Source organism: Neopelma chrysocephalum, unplaced genomic scaffold, assembly GCF_003984885.1.
Source record: "Neopelma chrysocephalum unplaced genomic scaffold, ASM398488v2 Primary Assembly neopelma1_147, whole genome shotgun sequence".
Taxonomy (NCBI): Eukaryota; Metazoa; Chordata; class Aves; order Passeriformes; family Pipridae; genus Neopelma; species Neopelma chrysocephalum.
Window position 1 is genome coordinate 10,780,128 of NW_020897809.1, and position 19,886 is coordinate 10,800,013.

General features: G+C 45.0%; 1 protein-coding gene across 1 annotated transcript in view; it reads left to right on the forward strand.

Annotated features, from left to right (window-relative positions):
• Nucleotides 1-74: 74 nt before the first annotated feature.
• Nucleotides 75-19,886, forward strand: part of SYNPR (synaptoporin) — a 103,010-nt gene continuing 83,198 nt past the window's right edge. Inside the window, exons 1-2 of the mRNA XM_027700741.1 lie at nucleotides 75-184; nucleotides 285-350. Coding sequence (XP_027556542.1) covers nucleotides 167-184; nucleotides 285-350 — 84 coding nt within the window. The 5' untranslated portion in view covers nucleotides 75-166. The remainder of the gene's footprint in view (nucleotides 185-284; nucleotides 351-19,886) is intronic.

Consider the following 19,886-nt stretch of genomic DNA (forward strand, 5'->3'; position numbering starts at 1 on the left):
CGGGGGCCGGGGCGGCTCCGCGGGGCGGTGCGGGGGGCGCGGGCCCCGCCCGGCTGCTCCGCCCGGCCTGCGCGGGGGCAGCGCCGCGCATCCCGGCTGGCGGGCGGGAGGCTCCGCTCCGCTCGGCTCCGCGCCGCTCGGCTCCGCTCCGCGGGGCTGCGGCGCCATGGAGGCGGTGGACCAGGTACGCGGAGCCCCGCGGGCGGTGCGGGGTGTGGGAGCGCGGAGCGGGCGCGGTGCTGACCCCTCTCTCTCTCTCTCTCTCTCTCTCTCTCTGCCCGCAGCTCGCCTCCGCGGGCACTTTCCGCGTGGTGAAGGAGCCGCTGGCCTTCCTCAGGGTGCTCGAGTGGGTGAGTCCGAGGCGTGGGGGGTGTCGGGGGGGCTGTCCTCAAAGTGCGCGCCCCGCGGAACAGGTGGGAGCTGGGCCGGGCTGGCGACAGGGACGCGGGGGCTGGGGACAGGGATACGGGGCTGGAGACTCGCGTCCTACAGCGCTTGTGGCCGGCGGGGCGGGCTGGGGGCTGGGTTTGTGGGTGCGCCCCCCCGCATCCTTGTGCTGGCTGTAAACGAATTAAAAAAAAAAAAACCACGAGGAAAATAAAATCCTCATTATGCATTTAGCAAACTTGTCTCTGGGCCGAGCGGGGAAGGAGGCAGATAATTGGTGTGCGGAGCAATGTCACTGTGTGTTGCTCTGATGCTCATTCGTAGTGAAGTCTGCAGGTCAAATGACATCCATCGCCAGTAGGTCTGCGGGAGCAGAGAGCCTCTCTGAACGGAAAGTTCAGAACATGTCATGGAGGATTAATCACATTCCCCTAACGCCGACTGGCTGGGGAATTATGTAAGCCGCGTATTTTGGGGGGCGCGTCCCCGTGCGGGTGCGTTTATCCACATGTTCGCACCCGCTGCGCGCGGCCCGGCCGCGGGGTGCCTGCCAGGGGGTGTTTTGGCGTGCTGGGGGCAGCTGCTCGCCCTGGACCCTGTGCCTGCTCACCAGCAGCAGCTTCTCTTCCCCGCTGGGCTCCTCGAAGCACCGGGTCCCATGGAGCTGGGTGATGGGGATGTGGTGGTGCCATGGGCCTGGGATGAGGTGGCCCCGCAATGGGGTCACCTGCATGTGGTGCTGGATGGACAGACAAGGTCCTTTCATTCCTAGCCCAGAGCACCACAAACCCACATGGTGCTGCTGCTCCTGCTTCGAGGAAAAGTCAGAACATCCGGGGGCTGAGCCCCAGGTGCTGATCTGAGGGTGCTTCAGCCACTCTGCAGCACTCGCCACAGGGCAGAAGAATGGGGAGCAAAGCTATTCCTATGGCAAATAGTCACTGGAAGTGTGGTCTTTTGGCTGTACGCCTGATGAGGCAATGTCTGGTAGAAGTTGGGAAGCAAGCTCTTCCAGGAAGGGCTCTGTACTGGTGGGCATGGGCTGTGCCCTCAAGGAAGCTGTTGGCCCCGGTCAGTGCATTGACATCCTCAGGACAGTGAGTGAGAACTCTTCTCTTGGCAGTTTCCTGGATCTGTAACTTCTTCCAACAGCCAAATTCAAAAGCTGCCTTTGTCATGTTTGGAAGCCACGTGTAGAACTCTTCTGGCTGGTTTAAGTGCACATGGCTTGTCTGTGTACATGTACATGCACATTCAGTATGTAAAGAGAGCTCTTCTGACACGGCCAAGGTGTACCTGTCCTTGGCAATATGGGAATGTGGGACAAGGGTGCAGAGTGTGTTAACATTTGAGATGATCTGAGAAGTTACTTTTTCTCCTTTTGACATGTATGTGTAAGTAGAATTAAGCATATTTTAGTGTATGATGTTTCAGAGCTTTTTTTTTTTTTAATATACTTGAAAGGCTTTTTGGATTACCCAAATTCCATCTCTGTTCAGTTAATCTTGTTGCTCCCATCTTCTTTCTCTTCTTACCATGCCTCCCAACTGCTATTCCACCTCTTCCTACTATCTCTGGTCTTGACTAACTGTCCATCTCTCCCTCAAACTCCTTTTATCAGCCTAATCATAATTTTAAACTTTAAAGAAGACCAAATGCTCCAGCCAATTCTGTATCCACTTCCATATCCCCCGGCAGCCTTACAGACCTCCTTGCACTTGGTCAGAACAGTCAAACTACACCCTTTAAGACCTCCCACTTGAGTCCTAGATTGCATCTGCAGAGAAATAAAGTTCATAGCCCAGCTGGTGACGCAGCAGTTCTGGGTGTTGGGTGGCTCTCGTGCCTGGGGGGAGGCTCTGTGGTGTTGCAGCACAGATGGCAGAGCTGTGGGGGCTCCTCAGAAAGGCTGGTAGGGTGGAGGTGGTGCAGGCTGAAAATGTCCTCAGCTGGTCCAGGCAGTCCAGCCTTGAATTTGTGCTCTCATTTGGGTGGTTTGGGTTGGCTCACAGTGGTTCTGGGGTGAGCATGTCTTTATTCATAAACCTCTTGTACAGTGATGCTGTTGAAACTTGTGTGTTTGTGAGTGCAAACATTTGCAGGTCTGGAGGCAACTGAGGTGGCTGTAGGTTTCTCAGGTGTGAAACTGTAACTGTTGAAGAATTAATCTGTGTGCAGAGGCCAGTTTGCCTGAAGTCTGGCTCAGGCATCATGGAACTCTATCTCGAGCAGCAGGGACCTTATCTGACCTTCTTCAATCTCCTGCTTTGGCTGCCACCTAACACCCAGAGAGAAGCTGCTGAGATAAGAATGATTCTTGAATATTCACAGCACTGTAATATGTTTTCATTTGTATTTCCCATGTACTTTGTAATCTTATTTTAAGCCAAGAAATTGCATTTAGAAGCCATTAAGAGGCAACATTGGCTCAAGCCCAGGAAAGGTTAAGAGAAAGAAAAAGTCCAGTGAGTGACTTGCAGCAAGTAAGCAGAAGTTGCATTTTTTGAACTCTACCTTGGCAATAAAGTTTGTGGATCACAAATCTGAGCTTGGAAAACTACACACAGCTGTACTGGGTCAGCCCTGGGTGTTTCCAGCTTTGAGTCAACTCTGGCTTCATGGTATGTGCTGGGGGCAGGGAAGAGCTGTTTAAAAGCTGTATTTGTTCTTGCTTCTTTTTATTCCCTTGGCTGTTACTCCACAGATCTTTGCATGAGAAGAGTGTTCCTCTGAAGCTTATTTCTCATGATAATCTACTGTGGCACTACAACTAGTAGCAATGTCACAAACACTCTTACAACTTCACTTGAGAAATGATTCTCTTATCCATGCACCTGACAATAATGAATAAGGAAGGATGAAAGAGAAGAAATATGTTCATTTGTCTCCCTGGATTAATTTCAGTCCTGCAACTCTCTGGATGTGTTTAGACTGTTTTTATTGGGGTCCACAAAAAGTGAGCAAGATAAAGCAAGTTTGTCACTTTTGGTCTGTTTGTTTTGCAGTTGCTGCCTCTCTGGAGCCCTAGAAACGGAAATTAAGTGAAAAGCAGGGCTCTGCCCTTGCAGTGTGGTGGGTATAGGAACTACCTCATGTGTACTCTTGTTACCGGCAAATATATTTTTGTAAAAATGGAAACTTTGTATCCCTGGGCTGCGGGTTTTAATTACCTCTGTGAATTGCCACAAGCAACTTTCTTCCTGCAAACCCGAAGCAACCTGATATTTGTCCTGTTTCCATGTAAAGTAACAGGAGCTGCAGCGCTGTCCTTAATGCCTTTCCCTGTATTCTGTCATAAATAGCAAGGATGTAGAAACTCCACCATTTTGCTGGTCAGGAGGTGCTGTGATTGCCTTGATGATTATCTACAGGTTGGTGTTTTAAAATACCTTGCAATGAGCTCCCTGCTCCACCAACTTGCAGCCCTGTCTGGTCTGGTAGGGGCAGACCAGAGGGATATTTTTGGCACAAAGGCCATACAGTAACTCTAAGCCACTGCTGTTTTTATTAGGGCACATGTGAATCATTTATGTTGCAGGACAGAGCTCATGGACACTGTGGGTTTTCTTGATAGGACAACTTGGAAGTGGACATTAGGATGATCGGTGAACCCAAATGTGTCTGAGGAATTGTTTTAATTCTTGTGCAGAAAAAAGTACATTCCAGACGTTGCATGAGTGGAGTTCATCACTGCTCATGAGTATCTTCATGGGATGTGCCACAGAGTTCCAAAGCGTTGCAGGGCCTTTGGACAGCAAATCTCTGGTGGAAATTGCACAAAACTGGTTTGAAAAATCTGTGTGTAGTGTACATGGACTGAGCTAACCTTGCTTTGCTTCCTTGCCTTCACGCTGTGATCATTTGACTGGTGAGACAGGAAAAAGGCCAGGCTGCTGCCTGCCTGGCAAGAGTCAAGCTTGCTTTGATTGTATAGATTCTGAAAGGGTTAGCACCCCTTGCCTTGCAAACAGATGCGTATTTGGGAGGCAAAGGGAATCTGAATCTTGAAAGGCTGATAATAAGTCTTGTCTTTTGTCGTAGTGCTGATTGCTCATCTGGCCATGGCTGCTTTTGTTGGATTATATTTGCATGCATATGAATGGACATAAGTAGCTGCATGTTTTCAAGTGTGCCCTAGAAAAACCTAAATATCTTGAGATGCCGAAAATAAATGGAAAAGAAATAAGAAGGTAATGCTTGCATGAAGCATGTGTGATTAGTAGTTTGCTCTGTATAGTTTATTATGGGCCTGAAATATTTTATAGTTGCTTGATAGTCTTCATCACATTTGCTTATGTTTGTTTTTTGTTTAACCAGAAGGCTGCTGTCTACTCTGGCATGGGCAGAGACTTTAGGTGATGGAGCAGGGTAACCTTGCTGAAGCTTAATGCTCCATGGATACAGGGTGGAAGAGTTGAGTGTTTGATCTTCTCTACCCTCGTATTGAAAGAAAAGCCTTCAAAAAAGTAATATTTCTTAGTGCCTGCTGATGTTGCTTATACAGTGCCAGGATCAGTTACTGCATTTGGTGTTCGGATCATCCATCTTGATGTGTCAGATACACGAACACGTTAAAAATGTATTGTCAGTTCTTTTGATGCCTGCCTTGGGATGTAGGTACTTAGCTGTTCTTGAAACCTAGTCCCAGTTGCTACCTCAAAAGTCTTGTATATTCAGTGTCAGGTCAATAAAACATGTGCCACTTAATCAAAAAATGTAAATCCATTTCTATGGTATTTTAATATTAGAAAGATAATTACCGTGTAACTAACCCTTCTCTGTAAGCTGTCATTAATTGGATGATTTCTTATAGGCAGCTTAGCATAATGCATGCAAAATACACTGCAGCTCTCTACAGGCAAAAATTGCCACGGTGAACCATCGGGATGTGAGTGTCCGAGAGACCTGAGCCAACAGGCTTCACCAGTCCTTGGCTTTGCCCCTGCAACTTCTGAGCACGTACCAGGGCAGCGCTAATCTGCAGGCAGGGAACTCTGCTGGACAAGTTATTTTTATTAGGAAGAACTGGGAGGTGGATTTTGCCATTAGACATCAGACTCTGTCGTGTGTGATAGGAAGGAACTGAAAAGTTTTTGTAGTCTCACTGAAGGCAGATGTGAAAGCCATATGTCACTTTGCCAGTGGGACTGGGATAAAGGCAGCAGAAGCACTAACAGTGCCTACATGGTGTTATACCTTGTGGTCTGAAAGTCACAACTTCTGGGAATCTTGTGATTCTGAAACCTCTGGCTTTGATAAACCATATGGTTTTAGATCAAGGTAGCGGAAGAAGGATGCAAGCTCTAAAGACTGAAAAGTCAGAACACAAGTGAAAGAGCAGGAAATCTGTCTTGTGATCCCATGGATTTACACAGTCTGCAGAGAGCTGGCTGATTTGCTGTTCACATGCGTGTTTATCTGCATGCATATCTTCTTGGAAACTGAGAACTGTGCTCATCAAAGTTGCTGTTAAAATGGTACAAATTCTGGTACAGGGAAAGATAAAAGGTCAGCAGTGCCTGACCACATTGCAAATAAATGACATCTTTTATCTGGAAAGTGCCTACCATTTCCACTTAGGCTTGTGTTTTGATCGTGGAAGAGCTGATTTTAAAAGGTTGCCTAACAATTCATTTAAATCCTTATGATTCTCAAGCAGCCCAGAGTGGGACCTGGTATAAAATAGTTATGTAGAATTAGCACATATGGTTGAGAGACAGGGCTCCAGGAGGAAGGACTTTTTGGAGTTGTGTGCTGCTGCTGTGGAAATACCTGGGTGAAACTGGTAAAATCTCATGGTAAGCTGTTTCGATGGCTGCCATTATCCAAGTGTGGCTGTTTGAAGCATTAGGAATAGAAGATGAGGAAAGAGACTCATTAATGCTAAATTTGATTATATATGCAAACCAGGTTTCTATGAAAAGAGGAACAAAAATGATCTGACTTTCAAACTAGCAAGAAGATGTGTGGAGATAGAGGGTTCTGCCATTAGACAAACGCAGTTAAAGTCTCCTTGACAATTTTTATAAGGGCAATGTTTCAGTCATCACTCCTGTAAATCAGCATCTGCATAATTGGAGCCCCGGGTAAAAGCCCTGCATGTTGACATCTCTGGATTCAGATGTTGCAGTCGGGGGAGGACAGGCTTGGAGGTGTTTCTGATAAAACCCTGCCATCATTTGGATGCTCTGGTCTCTGGCTTAACCAGGATTCATGGCACTCCGTGTGATCCCAAGGGGCAGGAGTCCTCCTGGTCGCTTGGTGAAGTTCTTCACTCTGCTCCAGGGGAGAGAACCTTCTCCTGACACAGGGGAAGGGAAGAGGCAGAAAGCAGGTAATGCTGGGTTCTGCACAGGGCTGCTGGTGGCACTTCTGCAAGCTCAGCTTACCCCTTGGGCACCAAATAAAAGTGGTTCTGTCTTAGTATGGTCCTGGGGTGCAGTGTGGAAAACAGCACTTAGCTGTCTGTCTGTCTGTCTGTCTGTCTGTCTGTCCAGCCCAGCAACTGCCAAAGGGGTCTTCATGGATTTTACTCTCGGGGGGGATCTACAGAGTGCTGTTAAGAACATTATAGAAAGGAACATACAGTGTGGAGGTGCTGCATTTAAGGTGTTTGTTCAAAGTGGCATATGTGCTGCAAAGTGTGACATAGTTGCTAAGGTGACAGCTTGCTTGCTTTTTGGCAAAAGCAAAAGAATACTGAATATAGGCAAACTATAAGGTTTTGCTTTAATTTGAGCAGTTTTATCTTCTGGCCATGGTAGAGACTTCTCAGGTTTGTCTTTGAAAGCAGTGTTTTCCCATTCAGAAGACTTCACTTGGTTAGAAAAGCTAATAGTGTTTCCCATTCTTAAGGAAAAGCTTAAATCTCATAAAATGGTGGGGATTCCAGTTATTATAACTGTACTATTTATGGCATTGAAAGGCTTTGGTATACAACATTCATTTAAGTAAGGAAGTATTCTCTAAGGACATTTTGCATAAACAAAAAATATTAGGTGTTGCCTCATTAGCAGCCTGTGGATGCAGGCACATCCATGAGAACATGCACCAGAAGATTTTTGCATATAGTATTTGCTTGCATTTGCAAAGTGCTAAAACCGAAGCTGGAATGGATAGTGAGGTGAGAACCCCTGTGGGTCAGGCTCTGAGGCTGGTTGTGATGAGATGGAACAGGGAGTCTTGTGTCAGACAGCTCAGGTACCGCCGTGGTGGAATATTTTCATAATGCTGCTGGGGGAGAAGGATCAGCAGAGGATTAGACTGATGTGGCCCCTCAGGAGAGGGGATTTTCCAGATGAGCAGCCATCTGTGGCATGAAGCAAATGTTATGGTGTGGAGAGCAAAGCAGAAAGGTCTCACAAGACTAATGCCAAATTTGGTCCTTAAAGCAATGGGGTAAATGCAAGATCCAGGAAAATGGGTCAGAAAGGCTGAAGTAATATGCTCATTGCCCTTTACTGTTTTACCTGTCCTTTGTTTGTGATGTTCTGGTGGGTAGATAAATGTGTTTCCTGAGCAAGCTGTTCTGTCTGTGCCTTTTCCAAAATGCCTTAGCATCTGGGAGAAGGCTGTGTTGGAGGCAGAGCCTGTGGGAGCTACTGAGCTAATGCTGTAGGGAGCAGAAAGTGCTGCTGCCTGGAGCTTGGGATAAACGCTGGGGGGAGCTCTGTGGGCTCCTGTTCCTGGATAAGTCCTGGTGCAGATGTCCCAGCCCCCGTTTGTCAGAGATAGCACAAGGCAGAAGTTAGTGAGGATGTTTTCAGAGTGATCAGAAACCATGACACTCTACACAGAGGGCTTTTGCTGGGGGATTGGAAATTCCTCTTTGATAAGAAGAGCTCAGTAAGCATCCTGATCACTAAGATGTACAGTGGGGATGTAGGAGGCTCCTGTTTCCCCATGTTAAGGAAGCAGGAGAAAAGCTGAAGCAGGAAGATTTCAATGAAGTGTTATACATTTTGAGATGAGAGGTGTGCAGTCCCAGACCCGCTGTCAGAAATAAATCTTATTTGGCTCTCTTGCAAAAGTCCCAACCTGTCAACTTGATCTTTATTCTATGAGAAATACCAGAGCCTGCTGCAAACAGCCTGACTGAATATTCACTAGAAGTACTCAAAAACCTGCAGTATTGAGGGTGAAAGTCTGCCCAGAAGATTTCAAAAAGAATTGTTACCCAACATGGGCAAGATCATTGATACATCAAGAAGTAATTTATAGTAACACCTCTTCAGTAGCCTTTCGAATTTCAAAGAGAAGTTTATTGTGTCAGTCCTTAGTCTTCCCTTTCCCTGATGTTGATGCTCTGCCCACCTGTGTAATTTCTCAGGTGATGCAAATCCAAAGTATCTTTGGCTTGAAGTGATAAGCCTCAGTTCAAATCCTTTGTCACATGCATGTTGGGTATTTGTATTGGAACCCCATGTTTGACACTGCATTTGACAATCTTCATAATATTAGGTGAAAAGCCTCTGTGATGTCCCAAATAATACTATAAAAGTAGCAAAATCTTCCTCACTAGGTTCCCAAAAACCAGGGAGACAACTGACTTCCTGGTTCAGCCTCCCTGAAGTGGGCCCTATTAGGGCCTATGGCTGCCTCAAGCACTCAAATCAAAATACCTCAGGATGCCAGGAAATATCTTACAGTTATTTAACAAGCAAACTTGAGCCTTGCTTGAACTGTTTTCAGAAAATCTTCTCCCTGGCTGTGTGCTGGAGGTATGCTTGAAGCAAAATCAAACAAGTCCCCCATCTGTGTGTGAGTCTTAAACCACATCTTTGCTTACCTCTGCTCCTCCCATGCAGAGGCCATGTTGCACACAAAAACCTATTGCTCTCTATCAGTTTTTTACCCCATTTAAAAGAGCCTTTGTATGGAGAGAGGGGTGGCTTGAAGCAGTTGAGCACGGCAAGGTCACACCCCCGTGGGTATCATTCCCCCTTACAATCCCAACAGGGAGGTATCTCATGCACAGCCCAGTGGGCTTAGGTTTGATACTGGAAATTGGCTTGTTACTGCAGAATATGTATATTGCAATAATTATCCTTTGAAGTTGAGCCGTTTCTCCAAGTGCTTTTTTAGGGACTGTGCCTGAAAGCCAAAGCAAGCGTGGGATTTCCCCACCACCAAATCCAGCAGCTGATAAATCCGGCAGAGCTCTCCTGATTGCCATCTCCAAGGGCAGTCAGCATGCTGGAATGGAATTAGGTCCCGGTTTGAAAGAGCACGCCTGCCAAAAAATTAAACAATGGATGCCTTCCTGTTTAATTTTAACATTTTAATTAAATTCTTTGCTGCTGTGTGCCTTTGATCTCGGCGAGCTGATATACATGGTGTGTACTGTTGTGTCGTAGCAGCGTTTTGTTCTAATCTTGCATGCAGACACAAGGATGCATTTGAGGATGGGTAAAAGTGCAAAAGCTGCACACTGCCAAGTACTGAGCGCATCGCAAGCTGCCTTTTCCAACTGGTGACCACAGGCATGTGGACAGGGAGATTACTCACGAGTATGGCTCAGCAGAGCTTCTCTCTGAACATTTTGTCTCCCTCTTTTTAATCTACTTCTGTGAACGCTGCTGCGAGAAGAGTTTCCTTGATGGATTTACTCATCGAGAGGGTTGAGGCCAAGAGTGGAGATTTTATTGCAAAACAGATTTAATTTCAAGTGGAATAATTAATAAACTTTGATTCTTCAGTCAGAGAGCAGAAGCAATGCTGTATGATGTTGACTGGGCACATCCATCGATTGGTCCCGGCCAAGTGCCTGGTTTGGGAGTGTTTGGCAGCAGCTGCCTTTCTGTGCAGCCAAGCAGCCCCAACATTTCTAAGTGTGTGGAAAAGTCTTCAAATAAGACATGGTTACAGGTTGTTTCCCCTGTGGTGTTTGTGGCTGGGCTTCTGTGTTGGCAGGAGGAGACCAGTGAACTGGAAGCACGCAGTGTGTTCACAGCAAGGAACAGCATTAGAGAGAGTTTCCTCATGGATTATAGGCTGGGGCAGACGATTGAGGATCATATGGAATATTTGTTCTTTGCGATTTGGGCTGTACCTAAGATATCAGAGAAGAATCTGTCATTGCTACATCAAAAAGAGTCATTGGTAGAGCTGATTTGGGAAAAGAAATTTTTTTTTACTTGAGGGAAAAATAAACTTTAATGTAAATTTTCTTGGAAAACTGGCATTGTGTTGAGATCATGAATGAAGAAATATTGGTGCCAGAAACTACAACATTTCAGCAGCAAATATTTCTGTAAAGAAATATTCTGTACAAAAATGGTGGTCAGGTCATATTGTCCTTCTCCTTGGCACACCCTGCTGTGATGGCCCAGGCTAACTCTTTCTGGAGGAGTTGATGATGGATCACATCAAGGGGGACCCTCCTGCCCATTGGAATGGTGTAGTCTGGCTCTGGCTGTGGCACCTGATTTCCAGAGCAGGGGCAGTATGAGGGGCCAACCCAAACACCTTGATGGCACAGCAGTTGTGCTTCCAGGGTAGATGTTGCAAGCCCTTAGCAATGGTATTTGCAAAGAAGAGTCGACGTTTTTTGAGATATGACAACTTTTTTTGAACAAGACAGTGTGTCTAAAATTTAGAAAATTGTTTTGGTGGACAGTTGTCATCTGACTTCTGTGTCAATGTGCACAAGCTGGTGTTGTAGTCTGTGCATATATTGTGTGCCTTGCCCTTTTTTTGGCGCCAAAGGTGGAGTTTTCCAGAGCTGCACTGAGGCAGCACAGTCCACTTAGCAGAGAATCAGCATTCCTAAGCTTCCTTGTTTTGCTGCGTTGGCTCCATGGGCTGCGCGCGGTCCCGCTGCTGCCGTGGCAGCCTGTCACTCGTGGCAGGCAGCTCTGCAGAGAGGGCGCCCGTTCCAGCACAAAATCTGTGCCTGTCCAGATTGCGAGGCCCTGGCAGGCAGCAGGAGCTGGCTTCACGGCGGGCCGACATATGCAGGGGACACTGGCTGTGCCACGGGGCAGAAAGCCTCCTGCCGCCGCCGCGCACATTACGGCGCTTCCCAGGGAGGGGTGATGCCATGAAAATGAGATCCTTGCCTGCGGTCCTCTGCAGCCAAGTGGTGGTCCCCACTGTGGGAACCAAGTGCTGTCACCAAGTGCTGTCGCTGCTATTTCCCCCCTTTTTTTTCCCATCCTCTTCATCATGGTTTTCACAGCAGAACAACAGCAACAGCAGAATGAGGCAGGGTTTGGATCTCATGAACTGATCCAGCGCAGACTGTGTTGCTGATGAATGAAACAGGAAAGCTCTTTCTGCCATAGCTCACCATGGCATAGGTCACTCATTTCTAAAAACAGTTTTCCATCTCTTTGTTTATGTGCTCATTATTTCTGGCCACCCGTGGGTGCAGCAGTGTTGGTTGTTCATGCAGCTGGAGAGGCTCTGACAGAGCTCATAAATGTTTATTACGCAGTTTAGTCCCCCAAAAGTAGTGACTCAGCAATGATCAGACATCTCTCACGGGACAAACAGTTCCCAGCTATTCACAACTCGCTTTAAAACCTGCGTGTCACTGGGCTGCCAGGAGGCAGGACTTGAGTACCTCACATCTGTATTGCTTCTGCACAGAGATTGCTAAGCATGTCCTGGGTGTTAGGACAAGAGTACTCTTGCTTCATTTAAAGAGTTTTTGTTGTTTTTTTTTCCTGGGGATTTTTAAACTCCACCCTGTGATGCGCTTTGGGATGCATTCAGCTTTCTCTTCTGAATAGGGCTCCAGATGATGGAAATAAATTATCATAAATTAGAATAGATTGCACTCTTCAGCATCTCTACATCTGTCATTATGTTTCTTTAACAGTTCAGTTTAACATTTATACACACTCTGACAGCAGCTACTGGTGTGTATGCTATAAATATTGGCTTGCAGAAGACATTAATGGAGTTTAGGTAAACGTTTGATGCCACCGAGATTCTGTTCCATATGGTGGTATGCAGTGAAATCAGATTCAACGTGCCACGTATAGTGCACACGCATTCCCTATAGACTGGCCTCCTGCAATTGCATCAGCTTACTACCCTACCAAGAAAGAACAGGTGCCTTCAAAGAGGAAAGTGAGATTCTGGTTTTTACCACCTGTATTGTCTGTGATGTTTAAAGCCAATGTGTAGCATGTAGAGATAGAAAGGGCTCATGGAAAAGAAGCATCTCGCAGAAGCAGCAGTCAGGAATTAGGCAACAAGCTGTGGGAACATTATGCTTTGAATGTGTCTAAAGATTTTCTGGATAAGATGCCATTTTGTTAGGCAGAAACTGAGTAACGGGGTAAAAGCTTTGTGCATTGGTTGGTTACAATTGCTAAACCTGAAATTTATGACTCAACCCCTGGTGCAACTGTCACCAAAACTATGTGAGGGAGCATGGTGTCAAGGTTTGAGGAGCCTGGCTTGCGTCCCTCTGACTCACAGGAGGACAAATAGCTGAGGCCATCATGGCAAGAGGCAGGAAGGAATATATTCTGGTTCTTCTAGTGTTTCTTTAATAGTTCAACAGAATTTGGATGTCTCCCACAGGTTTGGGGTTTTTTGTTTTGTTGGTTTCTTTGGTTGGTTGGTTTGTTTTCTGTTTGGTTTTTTTATTTTGCTAATTGCAACACCTTGATTAGTGTAGCTGATCATGTGGCTGCCTCCTTTGCAGTATATCTCCAATTTACCCTATTTTCAAGCTAGCAGGCGGATGAGAGGTGGGTTGTCTGGCTCAGCACTGCAGAGGGGCAGTTGGGGTAAAGCAGCCCAGTCTCTGCTCCTGATGTGGGGCCCTGGGAATTTATTATTTATCTGGCTCGTGCTGGCCCCGGGGCACATCTGCTGCAGGAGAGGAGCGCGGCTGCTTCGTCTGCCCCTGTGTAATGCAATGTAAGTAATGAAGTAACTGTAATGTACAAACTGACTCAAAGCAGGGCAATCTGAAGAGAAAGTGCTCTTCACACTGTAAATTGCTAAAGGTCTTTATGTTGCCAGTGAATTAAAAATCTTGAGAAGAAAAAACCCTCCAGTGCTGTAAGTTCAAGATGCATCTTTTAAAAGCTGCTGGTGGGGAGGGGAAGAGATAACTTATCTGAATGGAAATGTATTTAAACTCTGTATCTTCTACAGTTCTGGGCTACTGCAAAGAAAACAGCGTATTCCCTGTTGCTTGGAGAGCTGGAGACATTTTTGTGTAGACTGAATGGGTTTCTTTGTTGATGTTACCCCTTTTGATCTTAATCATTAGCCAGGTTTTCAGTTCTTTGCAGGTTATTCTTTTAAAAGAAAGAGTTGCTTCAGATGTTTTGATGATTCACTCCTGTTTATTCAAACTGGCAGTACAGAGGAGCCTGATGTGCTTGTGTGTCCCATGAGCAACACTGTCTGCAACCCTCTTCCCCCTGGCTGGGCAGAAGCCCCTCTCTTACCATTTCTCAAGTTTCCAGGTTTTATTGTTGTTCTGACTGATTGTGTGGTTCTTCTGCCTCAACCTTCCTCTTCTTTCTTGTTCCTGCATAAAAAAATGTTTCGCAAAACCATTATCAAACTCCTCCTGCCCAGAGCAAAATCTTCCCCATGATTTTCAATTGAACAGTTAGTTGTGTCTGAGCTCGAGGCTGGCATTTAGGTCTCTTGAATGATGCTTTAAAGAAACTAAACTGTATTTAAAGAAAGGCAGCTTTTACATTGGCCTGATGTTAAAGACATTTTAGCCCAGCCAACAAGATTCCATGGTGAGCCTGGCTCCAGCAAGGAGCCCTTCAGCCTTCTCCAAGCTGAAAGAGAAGATGGACTCTGGGGAGCAGTTTCAAAGCATTGAAACTCTTTTGTCATTATTTGTTGTGATTTTTTTCTGCATCTTTTGACTCTTTGAGGCCTGGACAATTCAGACCTGCACAGTCTGGGTGCAGCTACCAGGGGATTTCTCCATAATGCCCTCATATAAGCCTCTGAATATGGGCAGGAATGTGCAGCGAGAGGAAATTCATGTAAACAATATGCATTGGATCACTTGTCATGAGAATATCTCCTTGAATTTTGTACTTGATTAATTGCGGGGTTTTTTTAAATTTAGCTCTCATCTACACTGTAAAGATAACTTTTGGCTGGAGGGAAAAGAGCCCTTATTGTGGGTGGGTTTATCTGCTTGTTTTCAAATATACATGACGTTCTCATAGGAAATAGGTCTATGTACTTCTTCATCATTAAACCTTTTGGCTTTTGCATATGGCTGACATTCATAAATTCCAAAGTATTTCTTTTAGGCTTTCTGTCCACATTGTAAACCTGGAGATGACCCATTCCTAGTTCCTACTGTCACCTGTCCCTGGCTGAAGGGCCCTTCGGGGTAGGACAGGAGAAAAGTCATCCTTTTTGCACTTCAATCAGTGCTGGATCTCAGTTTAAAAATATCCCAAGTGAAAAACATGGATATGAGTCATACAGAAAACACCCTTCATTTCTCAGGGAGTAAAAATATCAGAAAAACACATTCTTCAGATGTTTCCTCCTGTTGAGAGGTAGCCACATCTAAGAATTCCGTTTGAAGTGTTCAATCATAAACACTGGTTTCCTGCTGTCAGGGTGACAACTGGATACAGGAGACGCCTATTAAATGTTAACAGCTAGTACTCTGCCAGAGCTACATCAGTCCTCAGGGTCTGGCTGAGTTTTACATCAAGAGAAGGTGGAGAATGCTGTGACTTCAGTTCTTGGGTCAGGATACTCCAGTGGTAACAGTCTTCACTGAATGCCTCACTTCTGGAAAGTTCAGCGCTCACTTTGGACCTAAATGCTCATCCACATCTCACACATCTGGTGTCATGTTCCAGGACAGCATATCTTCATGCTTTTGCGGGAGGGATCTCTTTCTTATCAGTCAATTGGCTTTGCCCCTCGGGGGCTGGGAGACCATGATTTTGTATCATTTGGCTTAGTGGTATATTTGAAGCAAGCATGTTTTAAAATGCGTATGCATTTCCCTGTGTTTTTACAAGATTAATATTTGAAAGGCTATTTAACACAAAAAGGCTGAAAATTATTTAAATCTGAGACATGCTGGAGAGATCAGAGAACTCTTATCAACTGTTGAATTAGTAATGTTGAATTAGACATGAGAAAATCCTTTTCAGTTTAACTGGCTTTTCTCATAACTTTTTACATGTTTAATGTCTTCATTCATCCTTCTAATAGTTGTTCCAGTTTCTGCTCTCCTTGAGTATCCATGCAGATGTGCACAATGCACAGAGTTCAGGCCCTGATCCATTTAGCCTAGCTGTACATCTCTGAGGACCTTCAGGGACACCTCAAACCACTTATCTCAGGGGGTCATTTTCCCCCTGTGGATGCAAAGATTGAACCCTTCATGAATAATTTCATTCCTGTATTTGAAAAACCTGGTCCTGCTGCTGTCTGAGAGAGTGGAGATCATGAGTACTCTTCAGTTTAGACACTTCAGCATTATCTTCCAAGAATATTAAACCTAAAAATTTGGACTGGAAATAACATTTGCATGGTATTTTGTAAGGATGCTACCACGAGACTCTGTAAGGGGAATTACAAACATTGCCTCTGTTTTCTTCATAACTCTTGGAGGGGGTCAGCCTCTCTCCAGTCCCCCTTGATAACAAGCTGCTGTGAGAGCTTAGCAGAGCAATGTGAGTCCTGGTCGCACCAGATGGATCTCATTTGTGTTGCTGTTCATGGCCGTGATAGGCAGCAAATGGAGTGGAGCCTGAGGCAGCACTTTGCTGCCTGAAGTTGATGCCTGATGAATAACAGAGATAAATAAGGTGAGAGCCTGCCTTTGCTTTTCCCTTTGAGTGTGCAGTAAGTGTTAGATGGCCCATGTTTGAAGAGACAATGTGAAATGAGCTTTCAAATATTTCCTTTAAGTTGTCTTAATTATTTCATTATAATGGTAAGGAACAAAGCAGAAGAATCAATACGCCTAATTATTACATCTAAATGCAAGAGAAATTAGTCAGTGAACTTTCCCTTCTCTGGGGAGGATTAATCTTCCTATGCTCTATTTCAAATGTCTTCCAGAAAAATGGAAGGCTTATCACCTAGGAAACACGCGGTCCTAATCGCCCAGGTCTGGCTCTTGGATTTACTGACGGTGAGGGGACTCTTGGTTGATCTTCTGAAGCACAAAATTAGATTGTTTTGCTTGTGTTTAACCGTTGTAGTTGAGTTTTGTAGTTGGGTGATTTGAATGACAAACACAATTGGGGCATGAGCCTTGTGTCATCCCCAATACCCAATTGGCTGGTGCTGGATGAGAGGTGGGGACCTTCTCAACACCAGGGAGTGCCATGTGGAGGGGATGGGTTGGATCCTAATGCAGTGCTGTCAGTGGGGCAGTGCTAATTAGCTCAGGTTCTCAGCAATTAAGTGCTATATTGATGAGTATAATGCTTACAGAGCTGTCTTGTTGCCTTTTTGATAGCTATGTGAGACTCCAAGAAGATGTCATTTTGCTGTGGCCTGGTGGCACGCAGCCACGAGATGATTACAGGTGATCCCGGTGGGACTTGATTCTTCACCCTTGAATTAGTCACTGAATTGAAATGTATATATTTCCTGCACACAAGGTTTTGTATGGCAATAAATTCTGGTTCTAGCTCCTTGCTGTTGTTTTGCACCAGGCCAATAATATCTCGTGATACTTTCTACTATACAATTTCAAGTTGTGGCACAGATGTAAGATGATTTCAGATGAAGCGTTATATGAATAAATTCATCTTTACATAAAATGTGTTTAACCCCCACCCGCCGTAAGTCTGACTTTCTGTAGATGTTGTCATTTGTTGTCATGTGTCACCCCTGGTGGAAATCCAAATCTGGAAGCACTAAGATGTGCTTCCCTAGAATAATTCCACATTTTTGCACAGTCAGATCATGCGTAGCAGTAGAAGGGTTAAGTTTATTCCTCGCCTGCAAACCCAACTTAGTGTAAAGAAGACTGAGAAGCTAAAATATGAAGCCTAAATAAAAGAAAAAAGGGCTGTTTCTTTGCATGGTGCTGGGGAAATCAGCCTTACAGTTCACAAACTGAGATGACAGCTTGCTGTAGGGAAAACTTCAGTCCATCATTATTTTGCATTTTTGGGTTGCTTTACTCGTGGCAGTTTATTAATTAGCTTCTATTTTGCACTCTTTCTTAAAAGACAAAGATTTCAACTCATTATGTATCACTCTTGTACCTTTCTTCCTTCCCAAATTACTTTGCATCATGGTCAGTTCCCATCTTCCCTGGCTGTCGAGTTGATTAACTGGGTGATGCTGACTGGAGGGCATGGGACGGGCCACTGATGCACCACCTGATTATATGGTCATGGAAACCCCTGGAGGTAAGACCTCTGTTATCAAAATAAATTGGGATTTTCTGCCAACTAATGGTTGGCGAAGCTTGCACTAATGCTAGATTCTGCTGGATGATGCACTATGGAAGCCAATTAGCCTTTGCTGATAAGCTAGGCTTTGATTAAGCTCTTTTAGGCTTTCTCATCGCAAGAAACATGTACTACTCATTGAACATGCAAATGTATTTGCAGTGTGTAATTACAAAATTTTCTAAAGGAGCGACCTATTTTAAACAGGGCTTTTGTTTCACTCTTATTCCTTCATTGCACTTACCAACTCAGTCACACAGTCTAATTCAGCAAACATAATTGACTGGTTTTAGGAGTTAAAATATCCTGTTGTTGAATGTTTTATGCTTCAAATACCGATTATAATGAAGACCGCTGCGGTGGGTACGTAGGCTCTCTGCAGCCACTCTGAGAGCTTGCCCTTTGCAGTGAGCCTTTGGGACACAAAGGGCTGGCAGTGCTGGGATCTGCAGCTCCAGCCAATTTAAAAGTGATCTTGTCCTAATAACACTGAGAACAAACTCTCTTTCTGTAGCCATAGGAAGGTATAACTTACCCTGGTGAACGTGCAGCTCATTGCACTTGATGGGAATTCACTTATTGATCCAATTAGCTCCTGATCCATTTGCAAGGTGATTGTTACAATTAAAATTGATTATGGATGTGTATCGTGTCTTTGATGCTGGCGATTTGGATATTATGGCCTGCCTTCTGTAGCTGATAATGGATTGTGAAGAGCATCAAGGAGTTAACGTGTGTTCACACTCCTCAGGGATACATTTTCTGTGTTACATTCCCATTTGTGGTGTTGTTAACTGAGTGACAGTATCAGGTTGCTTACCCGGTCATACATATTTTGATAGCTTTAGTCACTTTGTCTAAGAGATTGAGTGAGCTCATGTATCTGCCTCTATCCATACCAGGGTGCTTTAGAAAAAAGCCTAGGATATGGATATTTTCTTTTCAAGTCTGATTCATAGTTACAGTCCTGGAATGTAACAAAGGCATATACTTCCCAGTTGTGGTGCCTTTAGTGTATTGCATGCCTAAGAACATGGAAATCAGTTATATTCTGTGTTTATACTGATGGGATCAAAGTTTGGCATAGTTAGCATTTTCTGGTTGAAAAGCCTGGAAAAATTCTCAGATCAGAGCAGTAGAAAGAGACACAGAAAAATGGGCAGTGTAATGCCCCATCTACACTTTCCCTGTTGTACATCTCATCTCCTGTGGTGTGGCTGCAGACTCAGAGGGGAGGACGGGCAGGAACAGAGCTAGTTCCAGATTCACCATCTCCTGCACTTTTTCTCCCCCAATCTCCCAGTGCTGCACTGACACCTGGGGTAGGGGTCTGTCCCTGCTGTCACAGACCCTCTGAGATGCTCTCCAGGGTTGGGGTTCTTTGTGTCTGTTTGGGGTTTTCTTTAGGCTGGAGGAAACCAAGGGTTTGATCCTTGCAGAAACCTGTGGTTGAGAGTCCTGCAGGAATAATGCTGAGATACAGGTTTTGCCCCTTTTGCAGGCTATGATTGATGATTTCAGCTCCCCATACCTTAGCTAGTGGGTTCAAGAAATACTTGAGATGAAGAGTGCAGTCATCCTTCACTTGTGAGGCGTTGCTTCCCCAGTCTCTGCCCTCTTGCTAAGCCAGCTCTCTCTGCTCCTCACACAGATATTCCCAGGGTTTCAGCTAACAACCACAGAGCACACTTCTCTCTCTGAACTGACATGTCTATCTTCTTCCAAATTAGCAGTTTTCACATATCCCACTGGACATTTGGCCTAAAATAGCCTGAACACTTCCATTGTTTTATGGTCATCGCCAGCTTTCATGCCTGTGTGCAGGCTCTGGTGAGTCCACAGACTGAACACACGCACCACTGCAGCCTTTATTTAAATTAAATTCCATCTATGTTGCATCAAAAGGTTCCAGGACTGATGTTTGAGTGCAAATATCTGAATTATAAATTAAATTCTACAGCATTTAGGCTTAAGAAGAATTTTTATGAAATCTTAAGAATTGTAATTCTTTCCCATTCTATCAATAGTAACTGCTAACTTGAGCATATGATGCAAAAGGCACTGAGGCAAAGCATTCACTTAGAGACAACACAAGTGCCTTTTTCATCTGAG